The following is a 21,233-nucleotide window of genomic DNA, read 5'->3' on the forward strand; positions in this document are numbered from 1 at the left end:
TTATTTTTTTTAGATCAGGCTTTTTTTACGTTGATATTTTTTTTAAGAAAAATTAAATGTTAATCATAATATTAATCAGTACATGGTTTGGAAAACTCTGTACTAAGGGAAGTGATGTGGTTTATCTGTAATCTATGCTTCATTTTTAATATGTTCACCATCTTCACTGCAATGTAAAATGGTTATATAATACATATATTGGCAATTACGTGTACTATATGTAATTGAGTACTAGTGGTAATTAAGTACTATGTGTTTTATCTATATTTAAATATGGCAACTTTTTAGATCAGAATCATCAATTAAGTGTCCATACAGTGCTTTGTGTTCCAATGAGACAGTTTCTAGATCTGTTTTCATCTGAAAGTGGCTGCTGTCCTAAAACCTCTATACAAGGTCTTTGTTTCTGCTGCCATCCCAAACCAGGTTGTGTTTCCCTCCACACCGGTGTAGATTCCCTCCTTACTGCCTACTTTCCCTCTTTTCCGCTATGTTTTCCCTCTCCACAGCAGGCCCGGCTATGGCTTGGGATTTAAAGTGGGAGGGCAAAATAGCTTAATTAGAGGGAAAACCAAGCCAAGAAAATGACACCTGCTGCTCCCTTCCATCTGGGGCACACGTGCTGTAAGAGGGGGGGCAGTTGGTGAAGGAGGTTGAGGGAGTGTGTATGTGGTGTTTGGATGTTTGGATGGATACTTTAGAGGATGTGTATTTTGACCACTGTATCATTAGACATTCTAGTGGCCTGATTATCTCACTACTAGCAGAACAGCCAGCGTTTGAGCTTTCATTGAATGGCTTTATGTGGTATTTTTGATAATCTGCTGATCTGTAGTTGTTTTTCTTTGTAACTGTTCATTCTGGACCGATTGTGTGTTTTAATTTTGCAGTTCTTTGTGACTGTATGTCCTTTCTGTAACTTCTGTTGATTACGTATTAGCTCAACACTACCAGAAAGGGCAGTTTTGCATATGAGGAGATGAAAAGATAATCCAGAGATCAGTCCTTGTCAGAAATACTCCCCTCACTTGCTCTCATACCTGTCCCCTTCTAAACAACATTGGTATCATCCGATCCATCAGCAGGCAAGTCCAGGCCTGCCCTTTCGCTTAATAAATAGTCATGAGGCCAAAAAGTGGGAGGTCCAAGATTTGTTGTTAGCTGCAGCTAGAAGTTGACAGGGCCGGGACGGCTGGAGGAATATAGAGAAATATCCTCGCATTTGTGGTCTACAGTCAGCCAGAGTATTCAGAGCTGCAGATTTCAGCAGGCTTTCAGTGTCGAGAAGGACGGTACTGGTTCTTACAGCGCTTACCTGTATGTGCGAGGTCACATGACCCGCCGGGTGAGAACGTGTGCCCTGGCGGCCGCCCGTCCTGCAGGAGTGCTACAATGCTGTGCACAGGTGACCCGGATCATCACTACAGCACGGTAAGCAAACTTCATTCTGCAGAAGGACAACATCATTCCAGTCTGATCTGTTTAAACGTGAAGGACAAGAGCCAAAAACTTTTTGAGCAGCAGGTTTTTTTTTATTATAGAGAGATTATTGTGTGATTATTTTCTGGTTCATTTTGAAGACAAAAGCTTCAGGTTTTGAGATGAAAGCAACGATTTTGTGTTCCTGAAATCCTGAAATAATGATATATCATGTTAGAGGTTAGAAATAGGAGAAATTTAGTTGGAAAGAAGTGGAACGCTTTTTGCAGGTGAGATGTGCTGTAAGTGTTGCATGTGTTTACTTTCAAATTCCCAGAAGTTTAGGTGGCACTAGGGATCTGAAGCAAACCTAATGCTTATTTCACTGTGATTATAGCAGCTGTAGCTTGTGATTCTTCCAGGATGATCACTGTGTTCCATGTCTCTCGGATTAATACCTGTTGAAGCATTATGAACTACAGTGATTGCTGATGGAGTATGATTTAGTGATGATTAGACATGAGTGCTACATCACTTGTGCTTTAAGGATTCAATTTGAAATAGAAATTTGTTATCATGTGAGTGGTCGAGAAAATATTTAGTGAAACAATGTGAGATTATAATCAGGAGGTACAGACCAAATCTACACACATCTATTGTGATATCACTAAATAGGATGATTTGTAGTTCTGCGTACTGTGATGGTTTTCTAACACACACCTGATTTTCAGTCACATGCCCTGACTAAACACGTCACGGGCTCATTGTGCTACACTACCTGTGCAGTAGATGGCAATGTTTTTGCACTTTAGCACACGTTCTCCAGTCTGTTAGCTGTCGTTTCAGTTCCCTGTAGATCTCTCCGTGTAGTTCAGATGCGTCTGAACACGCAGCATTATGTCATGCCGAACAAATCGGCTCCCATCATCTTCACAAGCCATCCTTTTAATCATATTTTATCTGGAATATCAGCAGAAAGATAAGATGATAAGATGTTGTGAATAGATGTGGACATGGCTGGGAACCAAACACCACCAACACCACCACCACCACCACCACCACCACCACTCCCTCAGGGCTGCGTGGGCATCATAATAAACCTCATGAGATTGAAGTTTCCTCTCACTTTCTCACTTATTTTGGTAGGATGTTTTGTGGCATGTGATTAGATGATGCAATGGACATAACTGATTCTACCTCAAGTAAATCGTACAGTAGGTGATTCTTTAAACGATCACTTTAATCAATGGGGTCCGAAAATCTGGGAGCAGTAGTGAACACTTTGGAGTAGCATTCTTTTGCAATCAGACACTAAAATGTTCATTGCAAATAATATTATCAGTAACAACATCAATACGTAACGTATGATAAAACGTATGATAAATTTGAAACATGGAGTTCAGAATTTCATGCTTTTCTGACTGTGCGCTCGAGCTGATTCAGACTCCACAAGTTTTTACGAAACTTTATGATCCATTAAAGAACAAATCCTTCAGCTAAAGACATGCTTCAATGGAAGGGACAAAAAAGACTTACAGAAAAACAGACAGTGCAGTTAACATGGTCAATGTCAGAAATTAGCTTACATTTAAAGAGGATATTTGTGCGAACACTTGAATATTGATTAGTTTTTTTCAGTAAAAACTTTCTGTGTATTTTGAGTTTTAAATCAAAAATGAAAAAGACCGGTTTTGCCATTCGGGCTCAGACTTTTGGACCCCCCTCGTAAAGCTGGCAGTATGATTATAGATAACTATAGATAACCTAACACTTTATTAATAGATTAAAAAAAGTAAACACATTAGCACATTCATTAACTATTAATCAAATGATCAGTTAAATCAAATAAAACTCATTGTGACCAATATGTTGCTCATGTATCTGCTTCTCTGTGAGGTTTCATCAGGTTCACTGGTTTCCTTCCACCTTCCAGAAATAAAACGTTGATGCATTCATGACTCTAAATTGCTCCTAGGTGTGACTGAGTGTGTGAACGTGTTTGTGTATGTATTCCTGCTTCATTCTCCACAATCCTGACCAGGATAAAAATTTTAACTGAAGATGAAGCACTGAAATGATTCCTCATATATACAATACAACACCTTAATGAATGTTTGTGGGTGTTAACTGGCAGAATTTTTAAAGGCTTATTTAGGATCATGCTGTAATTTCATTTAGCATTATTTAAGGTTTATTAGTGCTGATGTTTATGGAGTTAATGCAGGAAATAAAGTTAGTTAAGAAAACTTAACAAAGCAGTGGCAGTAAAAGTTTAATGTTCCGGGTTAGTATGAGTCATTGCCTCGGTGATGTTAAGCTTTACCTCATGCACTTTATGTCTGACCGTCTCTCCGCTCAGACTCAGTAAGCTGACAAGTGACAGGTTGTGTTTGTATGTGTGTGTGTGTGTGTGTGTGTGTGTGTGTGTGAGAGAGAGAGAGAGAGAGAGAGAGAGAGAGAGAGAGAGAGAGAGAGAGAGAGAGAGCGAGAGCGAGAGAGCGATGCTGTTTGGGTGTGCTACTCCTAACCTTAATCCGTCAGGTCAGAAAGAATGCTGAATGCTTAGATTGCTCACACACAGGCACACACACACACACACACACACACACACACACACACACACACACACACACACACACACACACACACACACACACACACACAGTTGTGCAAAGGAGCGTCTTTGTTTTTGCCCTGTTTCAACTTGTTGAATGACATGTTCCAGCGTTGTAATGAGGTTTACCTGAGAGTATGTGTGTGTGTGTGTGTGTGTGTGTGTGTGTGTGTGTGTGTGTGTGTGTGTGTGTGTGTGTGTGTGTGTGTGTGTGTGTGTGTGTAAATGAACACTGAATGGATGCTCCTTTCGTTAAACATTTTGAGAGCTGACAGTGCAGGTTTGACTCCACACCTGTGCGGAAAGCCCCCGGTTACTAGGAGAAAAAAATTCAAAGCACTATTTTAGAGAGAGAGACATAAGAGTGTGAGCAGATGATTGTAAAGCGCTGAAAGGTTTAAAAGCAATTAACATGTTAGAGTTTTTGAAAACTATTAAAACCCCACCCAGTCAGTGTGTGTGTGTGTGTGTGTGTGTGTGTGTGTGTGTGTGTGTGTGTGTGTGTGTGTGCAAAACAAACACACTAAAGACTGAAAGACCCTGGAGACATTAGCTTATCTCTCTAAGCCTCTTAATTTCTCATTGTGGTCTAGTAAATGCTTTACATACAAATTTAAAAAAGCATTTAATATTCTTACAACACACCAAACAGATTCATGTAGTTTTACGTTAGAACCAAGAGGCGAGCCGTCATTTTGAATGAAATTTGTGATCATTTTTTGAATGAAATAGAGTGTAATAATTTCTAGCTTTTATATGCCATTTTATGTTCTTGTAAATTCCTTGACAAGAAAACAGATTAATAATTAATTGTTTAATATTTCATTGTACATTCATAAGTAATGTATTATAAACAGACTTTTTTTTTTTTTTACCTTAAAATTTAAAATGGCATCACATTCATTGTTTTAAAAATTATTGGCATGTCATAACACCTTTTTCCATTTTTCCAGTCTGTTGTGATGTTCTAGTGTAACTCATCTTCCTCCAAGTTTCATGTGTCGTTTACTCCGAGATGTTTTTCTGGCTTAAAAAAAAGTAAAGCGTGGCTAGTTGTCTTAATGCAATGTATTCTTCTGGTCTGCTCAAGACGTTCTCCTCTGACCTCTCCCATCAACCTCGTGAAGAACCGCCGCTCTCTTGGTGCTGTATGTGAATGTCCCCATTCTTTGTAAACTCTAGACACTGTCATGTGTGAAAACCTGCGAGCAGCCCGCTACTGAGTTCGCAATTCTTATGACTGACGTGAATATTAACTGAGGCTCTTGATGTGTATCTGCATGATGTTATGCTTCTTTGTGCTTCTGTCCCATAATTGTTTGATCGTGCAATTGTGTTGTTTGTACAGGTGTTTGTAATAAAGTGGGAAGTATTTAGATGATGTTGAAAAAGTTGTGAATGTGCCTGAGTAGTGCATGAGTGCTTGATAGCACAAGAGTATTTAACAATTAGAAAGACAGGGTAAAACTATTTACTTCATTGACCTCTTCCCCTTTAGAAAATTTAGTGTTTTTTAGCTTTCTCTCTCTCTCTCTCTCTCTCTCTCTCTCTCTCTCTCTCTCTCTCTCTCTCTCTCTCTCTCTCTCTCTCTCTCTCTCTCTCCCCCAAACGGTCTTACTCTTTCACTGGGAGTGTGTCAGACAGGTAGTGTTGCCGCAGCCCAGACTTGCACGAGGTGTTTTCCTGCATGTATGTACTTGTGCTTGTGTTGTCGTCTAGCTAAGGGCATGCCATTATTAGGACAACGTTTGCCTTCTCTCCCTCTGTCCCCCGAATCACTCACTCCAAAGGCTGCAAGCCACAAGGGTCACAGCTCAGGAGAGTTGCTCTGGTCAGAACTGTTGCCAAAGAAATACCGAGAGAGAAGTGAGAATGGAGGGCTCATGGTGTTGTGAGAGTGTGTGAGGATATGCGCTGGCCTCTGTGACTGACCTGTCTGCATCCTTGTACTGGAGTCTTTACTGGATAAAGTTAGAGATTAACCGAAGAATCAGCGTTCAGCCAACTTGGACAATGTACTATGTAAAAAAGAAGGTAAAGGCCCTTGGGTCTGTGTGTTTGAGCTTGTGTACAGCTAGATTTTTCTGATTGGTCTAGAGCTTAATGAGAGAAGTATCTTGAAGTAGTATGATTCATTCCAATATTTAAAGAAAGAGTCATATATTATGTTCAATATATGTTGCTTTGTTTTACTCTTTTAAAATGTGTGTAATGTTGAATATATATATATATATATATATATATATATATATATATATATATATATATATATATATATATATATATATATATATATATATCAACTAGTGTTCATGGAAACCTTAAGGGACTTTGTGATTATAGCTATTATTATAATAAAACTTAATAAGTGGTCTATTACCTGTAATCTGTGGATCCTGAGCTGCAACTCCTGTTAGCAACTGTTCCTTCTAAGAGCCTTTCCACACCAAATCTTTTCAGCTTAGTAATTTATTAGGGTTTGCTCTCTGGTGTGTGTGTATGTGTGTGTGTGTGTGTGTGTGTGTGTGTGTGTGTGTGTGTGTGTGTGTGTGTGTGTGTGTGTGTGTGTGTGTGTGCGTGTGTGGCTATCTATGATGGAGGGGTACGGAGAGCAATTAGATGTCTGACAGATTATGCATGTGTTTTACAACCCCTACGCCTGAGGGGAGGCACGACTTCTGCAAATTCTATATCTCAGCGGTGTGTAACCGGAGCTGAGTGGACGTCTTCCAAACACCTCAAAATCATGTCTTTTCCTTTTCCCTCCTTCCTAGTACTCCTCTTTACCTGTGCTGTTTGACTTCCCTCCTGCTGTCCCACCCTCTCGAGTTTACCTGTGGCTCATCTTCCTCCCTCCTTCTTGCCAGCTTACCTGTCCTTTTCCTTCCCTCTCTCTGTCTCTCTCTCTCTGTCTCTCTCTCTCTCTCTCTCTCTCTCTCTCTCTCTGTCTCTCTCTATCTCTCTTTTAACTCAGCAGTCTCAGTATAGCTTGCTGAGCAGCAGTATGGAGCAGGGATTGGGGAACCGTGCGGCGTCCACCAGCCCCTACAGCTCCGAGACCGCCTCCAACGTGCCCACACCGTCGTCCTATTCGCAGCCCAACTCCACCTTCGAGGCCATGTCTCCGGCCCCAGCCATCCCCTCCAACACTGACTACCCCGGGCCGCACGGCTTCGACGTCACCTTCCAGCAGTCCAGCACCGCCAAGTCAGCCACATGGACGGTGAGTTGAGCGTGACTTGTAATCAGTTCAACGTTTTAGTTTTTTTCTTTTTTATGCTCTTTCTTATATTCTCGTCTTCTTTTCTATTTTCCCTAATCATTTCTTGTAGTGATTCTTACTATAATTAACATCAATTTAATAGTATTAAACACTTCTGTGATTGCATGAAACATGAAACAAAAAAGAAAGTATGTAATTTTGAGAAGTTCAGTGATATTCGGAGGAATGTATACCATTAGACTGTTTAACATAAGAGGTGTTCCCAGTCACTCTATCCAAAATAAACTGGAATTCCATTTAAAACGACTTTAAACTGAGAAGCTTGAAAGCAGAAACTTCTCTGTTTTGCCCAACATCACTACAAAAACATGTCACCCCTGTCTGTCATGCAGTTCACCCTGTGACCCCGATCTACAGAACCCTCTCTCTCATGATGGCTTTTAGACTGTTTGTTGGATTAACTCAAGCATGAGGTCTGTTCCTTCTCTAAGTGTGGAGGTGTAATACGATCACTGAGCTGACCATCGTTCAGGCCAGAGTGTCGCCTCTCTTCCTCACCTTCTGTGTACGTGTGAAAATGATCCACCGTTCAGGACCATAGTGCAGTGTGATCATGTGGCCTTCAAACGCAACACGTAAGGTTTGGTCTGATGAGATGAATAACTCAGCTCAGAGCAAACATTCCATGGCATAACCTTAATCTGTAGGAAGAATAGAGTGGCGCTGAACTCTGTTCTTGTGGGATGCCATGGTGAGAACTCCTGGTGAGATTCCTAACAGTACAAAGCTTCCATTATTGTCTTGAGGAAAGAAGACTGTTTGCTGTTGACTGGAGATTCTGGTAAATATCATTTAATATGAACCTGTTTTACAAAAAACTAATGTTGTAAGTGAACAGTACGACTCTTGAGAATCCGACTACACATGTAAGAATCATCATTGGATGACCCAAAACATTCCCATACTCAGCTTTCCTTGTGGTAACATTTCTGACCAAAATAGAAGTAAAAAAAAAAAAAATGGCGGCGATGTTCACCTTGCCTTTTGAAGGGAGCTAAACTGAACACTTGTTTGGACCAATATACTGTTGAGGTTAGATTTTATAATTTTCTATTATTTCTCTACCAATCGTTCTGTTTTTCCTCCTTTTTCTCTTTAGCTCTTTCAGAGCATATATCCTTTATAGCATATATAACATAATTCAGCATTTTTCTTTTTTAAAATTCATAAATTAATAGAAGGGTTAAGGTTTAGATGCTGAGCAAAAAAAAACGAAAAATCCGATGTATTTTGAAAATGTGAAGAAACATTTTGTTCAAATTCCTCTATTTGTTCATTATTTATTAAGCATTTAAATGTAAATGAATATAAAAATATATATTATGTTCAGAAAGGTCTGAATGGATTATATATATATTGTATTTTATTCATTAAAAAATATCATGTGGATTTTTTATTTATTTATTTGATTTTAGCTAACCTAAATATCACGTCGCATTCAAATGTAGCCATAATGATATTGTAATATGTTTGCTAATATATCTGTACATTATGTTATTTTATTAGTTGAATTCATCTTGTTGTTAATACATTGGCTAAAATCACAAAATCAATTACCTTAGCTTAGTAATTCTAGTAATTACGGTGTACATTTCGCATTATTGATAAAGCAGGACAGACTTGTGTAAAGGAACGAAGTGAGATATAAAAACGACTTATATCCTTTGATTATTATTAGGTGAAAGATGTGTTTGATTCTAGACAGGCATGACTAAACCGTTATAGCACACACACACACACACACACACACACACACACACACACACACACACACACACACACACACACACACACACACATACACACACACAAGCAATATAGTATGTAGAAAATCACTTGCGTGTTGAAAACAGGCTGCATGCTCACTTAAATGAAGGGAGAAAATGGACGTCCTTGATTTTTTGCTAGCTGCAGGCAGTACTTGCAAAGAGAACAATGCTAAGTGTCTTGTGGAAAGATGAACTATTATTACTTTGTAGTTTTACAATGAAAAGAAAGAACATGAGCTGAAAAAAAAACCCTGAAAGAAACTTGTCATGTGCTACATAATAAATGTTACTCTATATTGAGATTTACACACACACACACACACACACACACACACACACACACACACACACACACACACACACACACACACACACACACACACACACACACACACACAAAAGAAAAAGTTTTCCTTTTTTCTCTATACAATACATTTTATTTTGAATTTAAAGCATTTGTTGTTAGGTCTAAGGTTTTTTATATTAATTACACTAGAATTAGAAACAGTCTATTGACATCCACAAAGATTTATTTAAACTAATCTATAAACAAAGGTGGATGTAAACTATGTGTACAAAGGATTTTTATTGTAAATCTATTCATGCGAGTCTTGGCGGGGTTTTTAACATTAATTGTCATGATGATTATTCTGTTTGTGTATTCTGTATTAATTTATTTGAGGTTTATTTAACCTGGATTTTTTTGCTAGCTCTGCTGAATCCAGGTTTCAGACATTACTAAAGTGCTGATTTCTTGCCACTGTTTTTTTTTCTTGACTAGAATAGAAGAAAATGTTTAATTATTTTTTTGCTCGTACCAAATATTTAAAACTTTTTTTGTCGCTTGCATAAAATTGTCAAACTGTCCTCAATAATTTAATAACACTAAATGAGTCCTATTTCATCAGAGTGCTTATTATGTATTATAACATACTAACTAGTTGGTAGGTGTGTGTGAGAAAATCTCGGCTAGCATAAAGATGACGATTAGGGCTAGTTTGTTGTTGATATAGACACATTCAAGACTCTGCTTGTGCATACTCGAATTTGTGGCCATCAAATTAGGAAACCTGAAAAATCTCATTACTCATTTTGTCTCCAGGTTTGTGTCATGCAGATGTCATTTAGAAACAAAAAATCCCCAACTTGTGACTTCTACATTTGCTGGTGTTCATTGTTTATTTGAAAGAGACTTAGAATTGATGCAGGACCAAACTGGTTAAGAGAAGGTTAAGGCTCTTGTTCAAGGATCCAACCATGGGAGTTTGGAGGTTCTGTGATTTCTGATCTATAACTTTAACTTTTAACCTTAACCACTAGCTCTACTAGCTTACACTGCTTCAGTCCCCTCAACCGCTAAATTAATAAATGAAATATATTTTTCTTAAACGCAATTTTGACACAAGGAGAATTTTTACCACCCGAATTTTATCCCTTTATGCTTTGCATTTTCTGGGTTTCCACTGTAACCCAATGCACTTCTCTAATTGTCTGGTTGTTTAAAACCCTGTAATATAAAAATAAAAATAAAAACGCATCTTTCCATAAAATTAAAACAGTAATACTGTAAACAACCTTTTTTCAGTGTGATTTAAAGATATAGATCAATAGCATATGTTCACAATGGTACCAATGCTGGTAATGAGCTCTCCTACCTTCTTTCTGATCTGCGCAAACCTTCACTTAAGCTCATAGATGAAGAGAGCAAAATCAGTAAGGATTATGGCCAAGCTATGTGGAATGCAGCATTGACTCTCTAATTCAGGGATTTCCCAGGTAGGAGACGGAGCTTCGCAGACTGTTGTTATCTGGGATTACTATTGGAGAAGTGAGTGACTCATCAGGAGAGGCAAGGTGAGGGGTTATAAGGTGTCACTGTGGAGTTTGCATAGTCGTGAGCTGCTGGTGGAGAGACATAGAGGCACATTGACTGTGATCTGCCTGATGTGCTACGCACCACTATTTCTAAAAGCCCTTATCTACGGTTAACTGTTTTCCGACAGATGTTGATAGTAAAACATGTGTGATGTGTTTATCCAGTTTCTTGGTCTTTCTCTGGTCCTATGAAAAGTTTTCAAGGTTGTCACTATGGTGATTAATAATAGAAAAATATTTCAACAATCTTAGACAATGGTCAGCTTGCACAAACCCAAAGAATAAGAGCTTCCCAGAAATCCACCGTAGAATGAACGGATATGTCAGAGCAGATGCTGTGCAATACAGCGATGAGTTATGACAGAGACTCGACTTGACTCTGTATAGTTAGTGATCTATGGGATGACAAGCGTCGATGATGTTAACGAGCTTGGAAGCTGAAGCTTTGGAAAGCTGAAGCTTTGGAAAGCTGATCTGTTTGAGCCAAATGTACAGCTGTAGAGGTGGAAGAGTCAGACAGACTAAAGGGCTACAGTCCAGCTGCATTGCTCATTTTAGGTAAAGATGAAACGAGGGCTACATCCCAGCAGGTAGTAGACCAGGTTATGGTGGAGAAAATAGAGCAACATGTCTATAAAAAACAAATTAGAATTTCATTAAGAATTAAATCTTGGAGATCAGATATTAATTAAGTCTAAAGATGATGGTGTTCAGGGTGGATACACATCACTCCCTCTCTGTGTGTGATGTCAGTCATGAAGGTGAATGGTCATTAGTCATTGCTGCCAGGCTGGTCTTATAATGCTGAAAATTCTCCAAAATGGTCAGGAGACATTGTAATAGAACTACTGCAGAACACACGAAAGCTCTTAAAGGAACGTCTTCAACTTATAACACAAGTTAAGTCACATGATATATTATTGCTATTTACTTAATACCTGAATGCATAGAATCTGTCTTAGTCACATGTACTTTCTGTGTAGATTTCCATCTTCTACTGCACTTTTATCTGAACATGCTTGGGGCACAAAGTTTTACTGATACACCATGTATCATTTTAAGACCCCCATAAAGACTAGAATGTTATGAAATGAGTAAACGTTAGCATTTCACTGCGTCTACTTTCTCAATGCCCACTTTTCATCCGTGCCTGAAGGCAGGTTCTTTTGTGCCTGTTGGCTCTGGCAGTTCTGCAGGGCTCAAATTATAGCATGATATCACAGGTTGAATCATAACCACAATTTTATGCATCAGAATCGGAGATGAGTTTGAGTGTGCTCGAATAAGAGCTGTGCCTCAAACACACATTCCAGAGGCTCAAAGCATGAGGTGTCATAAGAGATGAAAATGAGTTCTAACACCCCAGCTTTTCCAGTAAAGATCCCAACACTTTTTTTATTATTATTATTATTGTTGGCATGTACAGGAGACAAGTCCGAGCACGCCTTGCGTTTTAGAAGACGCTTTTCCCAGCCATTACCCTCCAAGTCAGACGACGGGTCTAAACACGCCCCACACCCAGCAGCATCCTTCCACCCAGCAGCACACACACACCTTATCACAAGGGTTTCACATATAGCATGTATAAAATCTAGGGGTCACACACACAAACACATTCAAACCAAATTATTCATTGTAATTTTCTAACAAGCCAATAAATGACCAGTTATGATCATTAAGTCACACAAAGAGAGAAAATATTAATTATTATACCTCTAATATTCTATCAAAGTCAGGCATTTTAAAATGTTTTAACATTTAATGTAACTCAATGTTACTTTCTAAGACAAAATGATTGAAACTACACATTTCATGAGTATTACATTTAATTTTTTGCAGTGGAAAATAGCTGTTGCTCAGCATGGCCAAGTACGTGTTTTAACCTGCCTCCTTTCCACGAGGTCCAAAAACAATCAGCATCCTAAAATATAGTGAAATCAGTTCGGCAGCCGTGTGCCTTTGAGCCTCACCGGAGGAGGAGCTGCGCCGTATGGGTCAGGACATGCTGAGACTCTTGTCTTTGTTTAAGTGAATCTACAGGATGACAGATGAAGTAGAAATATGATTATAAGCACAAGTGACTTTACACACTGTGCAAATTGTGTGAAGGATGTCACATGATCACTCAGGTCAGGTTTACACTTCCATTTCATTTTTAATATGTGATGACCTTTGTTTTAAGAAACTGAAGGCTTAAGGCTTGGAAGCTTGGAAGAAAATACTAAAACCTAGTGGAGCATACGTTTTGAATATTAATGCTGCTCTTGTTTCCTTACACAGTTCAGCCATTCATTCAAACACTTACTGTATATACACAGCTATATACACAAAGAATCATTTTTGTACTCTACTCACAACCCGACTCATCATTTAATTTACGAGGTTAAAATGTGTGTGTTAAAGCAGGGACAATACTAAAGTATGGTGTGTATGGGGAACTCCATGAGCTCGGCTGGGAAACACTGGTGTTAGGAGAGTTAAATGAATTCACAGGCAGCATGCTGCAACACGTCCATCAGCCTGTCAGACGCATCATTATCGCCCGGGCCGAAGAGCCTGCCTGAACCTGCGCTGGTCCAACGCTCACATTCCCTCTCATCATACTACATCATTTTCTATGATGCGCTATCAATTTCTCTTGTTCCTGTCTTTATTTGCTTACACTATTGCTCCCTCGGAATCTTCTTTGTTAACGTTCATGATTTTGGTTGAACTATTCCGTGTGCACAACATTACAGTTCTGTATCTCATGGATGCTGCAGCATCTTGTCTGTTAATATAAATTCTTACAGTGGTTCTACTAGGAATGATGTAGGATAGAAAAGCACTATAGCAGGTATGTAGCAGATCTGAAAACTACAGTATATACAATTATATTATGTGTGAACCATCACAGCTTCTGTAGAAAACTCTCTGTTCCGGTTTATCCGATCACTTGCAATGTATATTATTATATGAAGGCAGATCATTGGACCAGAGACAAGCTACAGGACTAAGGCTTTATTTACCCAGTCTTGCCCTATAGGTGAAGTGATAACATGCCTTGTTTAAAACTTTGAACACAGAAAACAATCTCAACCATTTCAAAGACATGAAGCACTAACGGGATAACAAAACATAACCGCTCTGAATTGCCTTATTTATAGGCAAACATTACCGGTTATGCATCTATATGTACAGTCTTTTCTGGCACTGTACAGTATACTCTTAAAGAGAGAAACATTAATTCCCCCAAAGACAATCGAGATTGATGTGAATAAACGAGGATGTGTCACGACTGGGCATGTTGAGACTTCTCTTACTGTTCACAGCTGCACAGAGTGAATTATGCTCCTGTGTGAATGTATGTGTGTGTGTGTGTGTGTGTGTGTGTATGTGTGTGTGTGTGTGTGTGTGTGTGTGTGTGTCTGTGTGTAAACCTAATCCAGAAAATCTCGCAATAACCATACGCAATAAGCCGCAATTGAACTAATGTGTTATTAATATTTTTTCTTTTTCAGCCCGTTTCATTGTGATGATGATCAAAGAATCGTGAAGAGGCTTTCATTTGAGTTTAAATGTACCATGTATAGTTTTTGAAAAGAAATAGTCTGACACAGTTCATAAACATACCCACTTGATGGAATATGAAAAAATCAGCATTATACAGAGGCTGATGATGAGTATTTAAAAAATGCACAAAAAATGCATAGAAAAGTGAATTTTGAGGATTAGATTTGTGAATGTATGACCCGCGGCTGAGTGACGGATCAACAGCTACAAGGAGTTTACAGGAAGTTTATTTTTAGGTTCACTTAGCGTTTATTTAATGCATTTATGTGGGATTAAGTGGTATTTAATGAAACATTCGTAAGATGAATATTGTCCAACTGCGTGTAAAACTGTGATGTTAAAATAAGAACAATGTTTGATCTAGTTATATTTTCCATATTTATCATCATGACACACTCACATTTTGAAATCATATTGATTTAAGTCCATACAAAGCAGCTTTGTTCCATGAATGTTAGATTTTGGTTACCTTTGAAGAATATTTGGGATGTCTTTATAGTGTTAGACAGGCTCTGACATGCCGTGTGTGTAAAGGTTGGTGTGTGTAATTAATTTGTTTCTGGATCACCAGCAAAACTCACAAAATGATGTTTGGTGCTTGAAATCGATTAAATTCAAATAGGTCTTCAAAGTGTGTTATCAAACTGCTTCCTTGTCTTTTTCATTAATGCTTATAAATGTTCTTAAAATTAACCTGTTATAGCTGAAGTAGCTTTACATATCCTAAACAGCTCTGTGGTTGGTTTTGGTTGTAGTATTCGCCATTGCTGAAGAAGCTTTACTGTCAGATAGCCAAGACCTGTCCGATTCAGGTGAAGCTGGCCTCGACTCCCCCGCACGGCAGCGTGGTACGAGCCATGCCCATCTACAAGAAGGCTGAGCACGTGACCGAAGTGGTGAAGCGCTGCCCCAACCATGAGCTTGGACGTGACTTCAACGAGAGTAAATACAAAACCCTTTACCTAATAATCTCCAGACTGATGTTTAATCAGTACTTAAAAACATTAAACATGACTATTTTAGTAACAATTCCATGCTTTCTTCCTTCTATCCACAGGTCAGTCAGCTCCAGCTAGCCATTTAATAAGAGTAGAAGGCAATAACTTGTGTCAGTATGTAGACGACCCAGTAACAGGCAGACAGAGTGTGCTCGTACCGTACGAAGCCCCGCAGGTAGGATTCAAATTTACTTCACACCCCTTTAAAAGAAACTGCAGCTTACAGATAATTTAAAGAAATGTGTGGTTATAGAGGTGTCTAATATGGTTTATAAGAACGAAGCGACCACATTAAAGCACTGAGTGATACATTCACGTGGTTTGGCACATGTGCTCTGATGAGCCTTTAGACAAGCCCGTTAATTACAGTACGTTCTCAGTCATTCTGTAACACCAGACGTTATTCAGACTAATCATGAGTCTTATTTATTAAGGTTTCATCTATAAGACCTTTTATATGCAGATCAAAATCTATATAGTAATATGGGGGTCATGTCTTTTTTATTGGCTGTTAATGTGACCTAAGTTATATATAGTTCTGTTGATTACACGACACATATTGTTGAATTTGTGTGACCTGCAACCACACCAGCGTGCCATGCCCTGTGGTTTTGACACATAACAAACTGACACTTTTTGTGTTTATAGTTTCTTTTTCCTGTGAATCAAGCAAGGCCCTTTTATCACTTATATTATAGTAGCTATAAACACCTTCCCTTCCCACACTACTGACGTTAGTAAGATCCCTTACAGAAAAAGCTGCTAGTTGCCGTGAAACAGCAACCTCTTCTACAATGATGACTAAAAACTGAAAATAGCTTTCAGTGCCCATAAGTCCCAGCTTTACGTCTGACTCTGTCTAGCCTCAGAGATGATGTTATAGGAAACTTGAGTGGCTTTTCAGATTTACATTTACATTTACAGTATTTGGCAGTCGCCCTTATCCAGAGCGACGTACATAAGTGCTTAAATCTCTAACATTTTATACATTAATGCTGGCTCACTAGGTTACATACTTAAGATACCATGAGTTTAAAACATTGTTCAAAGTTACAATGAAAAAGTGTCAAAGGTTGTGTTTTTTTATTATTATTATTTATTCATTTATTTTTATAAATGCAAAAGATAGGGAAAGAAGTGCTAGTTGAAGTGTTTCCTGAATAAGTAGGTCTTCAGCCACCGTTCAGATAAAATCATCCAATACAAATTCATACAGCCAATTCAAAAGTAACCAATAGACTTCTTTCTAGCTTTCAGTAATATATTTTTTCCCCTAAATAGCTATTAATTCATTCCTGGATAAGCCCAAACATGCTTATGTGACTAACTCCATTAAAAGACTGATCTCAGACCGTACAAGGATATCTGACAGTGTTCACTAGGTGTATATGATAAGCCTGCTCATGTACAGTCAGATTGGAGTAGATCTGGGATTTATAAAAACATTGAGTAAAGAATTGTTTATGGAATTATATGGATGGTGGTAGAAATTCTTTTCCCCAAATGATAACAGACTCATCTTTAGGTTGAAATAGTCGAAGGTTTATGAATGTGCCTTTTGCTGCCCCCTAGTGGCAATAATAAACCCCCTCCTGAGTTCAGTTACACTTTGTTATGCAGAGTTGTTTCCAGCAGTACTGAAAGTAAAGGTAGATTATAGAAAATGCATCTAATCTCTCTCTCTCTCTCTCTCTCTCTCTCTCTCTCTCTCTCTCTCTCTCTCTCTCTCTCTCTCTCTCTCTCTCCCCCTCATTAGGTTGGGACAGAATTCACGACAATTTTGTATAATTTCATGTGTAACAGTAGCTGTGTTGGTGGAATGAACCGCAGACCCATTCTCATCATCATTACTCTGGAGACAAGAGAGTTAGTGATTTTTTTTTTTTAAATTCAAACCTGTTTGTGGCTAAAACCTACAGTATCATAAAAACTTTTGATAAGCACACGATTTACTGTTTTTCTTCTCTCAGTGGTCAGGTGCTGGGTCGGCGCTCTTTCGAAGGCCGGATATGTGCATGTCCAGGTCGAGACCGCAAAGCAGACGAGGATCACTTCAGAGAACAGCAGGCGCTGAACGAGAGCGTGGCCAAAAACGGAAACGCTAATAAGCGCAGTGAGTCACTGTATCATTTCTATAGTAAACACTTACACAGGGATATGTAGGCCAGGTTCACCTCACGGTATCAGATGTAATCATTGATAAGGTGAAGCCTTCTGTTGATTATATTTATTTTTTTCCATTTTATTTATAAGTCTTCAGTGTCGGCACTTTGTAACAACTGCTATCGTTTTCAGACATGGGAAAGATGTTGCAGTTTCTCTGTAGCGTGAAATCAGCATCAAGGGATTTTTTAGAAGTGGATTTTCAACAACTTTAAGCTAGAAAGAAAGACAATTATGGTGCAATGTTCTTTTTGTTAACAAAATCTGTCATTATCATGCTGTGTAAAACACAAATTGTCGAGAAAAGAAACACTAAGATGTGGTGTTATCGGAAAATAAGCAACGTTGAGTAACTCGACTTGTTTCTTACATAATTTGACGTATGTGATAAAGAAAAAAAAATCATGATATAACCTGTTGCAGCTTTTGTCGTGTTCAGTTCATTCCATCAAATTAAAACAGACACAACACCCAACATACAAAGAACTAGCCAATTGTTGTCTCAAACGAGAGCTTGTTACTTTAGCTGAGCCCCTTTATCTCCTTCTACAGATTTCAGACAGACGCCTCCAAACATCACCGGGCCTCCACTCAACATCAAGAAGAGGAGACATGGAGATGAGGAGATGTACTACATCCCAGTAAGCACACACACACACACACACACACACACACACACACACACACACACACACACACACACACACATTATTGATTCCATGTACATCAGTAAGCCATCTGTAAGGTGCTGTTTGTGTTAGAGGACTTTTCTGTAACGTGTTTGGGGATGTTATGCAGGTACGAGGCAGGGAGAACTTTGACATCCTCATGAAGATAAAGGACAGTTTAGAGTTAGTGGAGCTGGTGCCACAGCAAATAGTCGACTCCTACAGGCAACAGCAACAGCAGCTACTGCACAGACAGTGAGTACCACATACACACATACTGTATATACAGTATACTGCAAAATCTGTTTCTCTCTCTTCTTAATGCCTTGCTCTATTTATTTTTATAAAATGAAAAAATATATATATAATTTTGTCAAATAAATAAATAAATAAATAAATAAATAAAAGTGTCCAGTTCAATAAAAAAATTAATGAAGGACCGAGTTAAAACTCGGTCCTTCATCCTGCTACGGCTCTGTTTAAATATATTCACATAATTGAATCATTGTTTTGTAGACAACGTTATTCTAAATACGCTTCTATACACATTTCACAGCTGGATAATTTCATCACTCCCGAAACCCCCTGAGTTCATACTTAACGCCCTTACTTTCCCTGACGCATCTGTTTCTTTGTAGCGGTCACGTGACTTCTCCGTCGCCCTATGCAACACCGCTGAGCAACATGAACAAGGTCCACAGCAACATCAACAAACTTCCTTCAGTTAACCAGATAGTGGCACATCAGAGTCATCAGAACGCAGGACCGTCCGCCAGCATGGTGCACATGGGTAAGAGCCTCAGCGACCAGATTTATGGGAAAAATGTCTGGTGTCCTGGTGAGCTGCAGTAACAGTAAAATGGGTTAGAAATGTACTCATTCTGAGCCAATCATCTAATAACTACAGTTTCATTTATTTTATTCTTCTATAAAATCTATCAAAATGAGGATCTTTAATATCAGACATAGCTACAGATTCAGGACATATTTATAGTACAGGAAAACTGATTCTAAACAGTGTGTATATATATATATCAATAATGTCAATTTATTTTTCATGCCTTATAAACATACAGTAGGTGATGGGTATAGAGGTGCACCGAGCAGAATACACACTTCAGAATCAGGTTTATTGGCCAAGTGTGTTGACACACACAAGGAATTTGGTTCCAGTCTGTTTGTGACTGAAAAGTACAGATATACAGTAAATAACACTATACTACACAAGATAATACAGACTATACAAGACAATGCAGATGTGATACAATAGACATTATGAGTATTAAATATGAAGACATGAATATATGACTGATCAGTTATGTACATAAAGTGTGGGAAGTGCGAATAACAATGTTGTGCAATATTATGCTTTTTGTACAATATGCAGCAGTATTGGTGTGTGTAACATGTACAGTAGTGTGTGTAACACTTTCACACACATCTCAAGGCTGTGTGTTAATCCTTCCTCCTTGTTAGGTTACATATAAAAGAATGGTTAATATACTGTGTGTGAATCCATGTCCCAGAGCTGCCCGAGAGCCACTTTTGTCCCTTTTTGGATCAAGTCTCTTCTCAGCGTTACGCTCGGTTTAGATTTGTCCAGTAACCCGTGGTCTAAATGACATGGATGTTTCTTGTAGGTGCGAACATGCTGGGAGGCCACCACATGCAGTCGAACGGTGACGTGAACGGGGCACACACGGCGCAGTCGATGGTGTCGGCGTCTCACTGCACCCCGCCTCCTCCCTACAACCCTGACCCCAGCCTCATCAGGTACTTCACCCTGCAGTAGCACGGCTTTCCCTCGCTTTCACACACACACACACATACACGCTCACAGACATCTGAACGCAAAGCTACAGAAATGAGTACAGTAATTCTCCCTTGCTGTAAATATCACCCCAAAAGTCTTACCCTGGGCCAAAATATGCCTTTTATACATTCATGGTTTCAAAAGCACTGTATTGTCTTTTCTGTGTCAGAGTATTTATGATGTCATTTTACAAGAATTTTACAAGATATTACGGGGGATTCCACGATTGAGGTGCCATGTGTCCCACTGCGACAACCATTCGCAAATATGTATGAAAGAAATTTTCATACAAGCGTCCCAACATTTCAGATAAATGGCTTAACACTTCCACTTATAAAGCAGCATGTTGCTTTCCTTATTGTTTTTTTTTTTGCGTCCATTCGAAACATCCTTTTCCATGAGTCTTCGTTTTTATAGTTCATCAAAAAATGCACATTAGTCCAACAACATTCCCTTAAATCACTTGAACAAGAAGCTACATTACTTAAATTACCTGACAATCAAACAACAAACTTTTCCTTCTTTATTTAATTTTTTTTTTTTTTATCATTTTGGATAAACCATTGGAACATCATTAAGGTCCTCATGCTGTTAGCATGTATGCTTAACCGCATTTAGTGTACTGTATTTGCTAGTAACAAAAACAAACATAATAAATTGTCAATCAATTTTTTAAGAAAACAGATTGTTGCCTAGGTTGGAGTAAGACACTGAATGGTTAAATGAGTGTTTTATTAGATTCAGTGTTGAAAATTTTGTCATTATAACAAAAGGTTTGCACAGTCACCCGGGCTAAATGGCACCATAATGGTGGAATCCTCATTTTGGAGAACTGTGCCACAGGATCTATGGCTATCATGTGTTAAGTCGAAGGGAAGTCTGTGTTCTTCTGACTCCAGCTCTTCTGTTCCCTCATCTGTAAATACTTCGTTAAGAATTGAAATATTTGTTCTGCTGGTCAGAAACAGAAAAGTGTTTATCTAAGAGAAATCACTTGCTTTGGCTTTTCTCCTGGAATACTGAATGGAATAAATTTGGTTTTCCGAGTCGTTATATCTTTGTTTATACAATAAGATAAT

The 21,233-nt window shown here is 38.6% G+C and overlaps 1 protein-coding gene across 6 annotated transcripts in view; it reads left to right on the forward strand.

The window, feature by feature from the left end:
- tp73 (tumor protein p73) overlaps positions 1 to 21,233 on the forward strand; it is a 32,491-nt gene that overhangs the window by 7,388 nt on the left and 3,870 nt on the right. For 2 of the 6 annotated variants that reach the window (XM_047823087.1, XM_047823088.1), the window contains exons 4-12: positions 7,008 to 7,256; positions 15,268 to 15,454; positions 15,570 to 15,685; positions 17,267 to 17,376; positions 17,481 to 17,623; positions 18,226 to 18,314; positions 18,472 to 18,596; positions 18,980 to 19,131; positions 19,982 to 20,114. In XM_047823087.1, coding sequence (XP_047679043.1) covers positions 7,008 to 7,256; positions 15,268 to 15,454; positions 15,570 to 15,685; positions 17,267 to 17,376; positions 17,481 to 17,623; positions 18,226 to 18,314; positions 18,472 to 18,596; positions 18,980 to 19,131; positions 19,982 to 20,114 — 1,304 coding nt within the window. Of the gene's footprint in view, positions 1 to 5,773; positions 6,068 to 7,007; positions 7,257 to 15,267; positions 15,455 to 15,569; positions 15,686 to 17,266; positions 17,377 to 17,480; positions 17,624 to 18,225; positions 18,315 to 18,471; positions 18,597 to 18,979; positions 19,132 to 19,981; positions 20,115 to 21,233 lie in introns of those variants that run through there. The other 4 variants (XM_027166899.2, XM_047823089.1, XM_027166896.2 and 1 more) reach the window with 3 other exon arrangements.

Source organism: Tachysurus fulvidraco, chromosome 14 (assembly GCF_022655615.1).
Source record: "Tachysurus fulvidraco isolate hzauxx_2018 chromosome 14, HZAU_PFXX_2.0, whole genome shotgun sequence".
In the NCBI taxonomy this organism is placed as follows: Eukaryota; Metazoa; Chordata; class Actinopteri; order Siluriformes; family Bagridae; genus Tachysurus; species Tachysurus fulvidraco.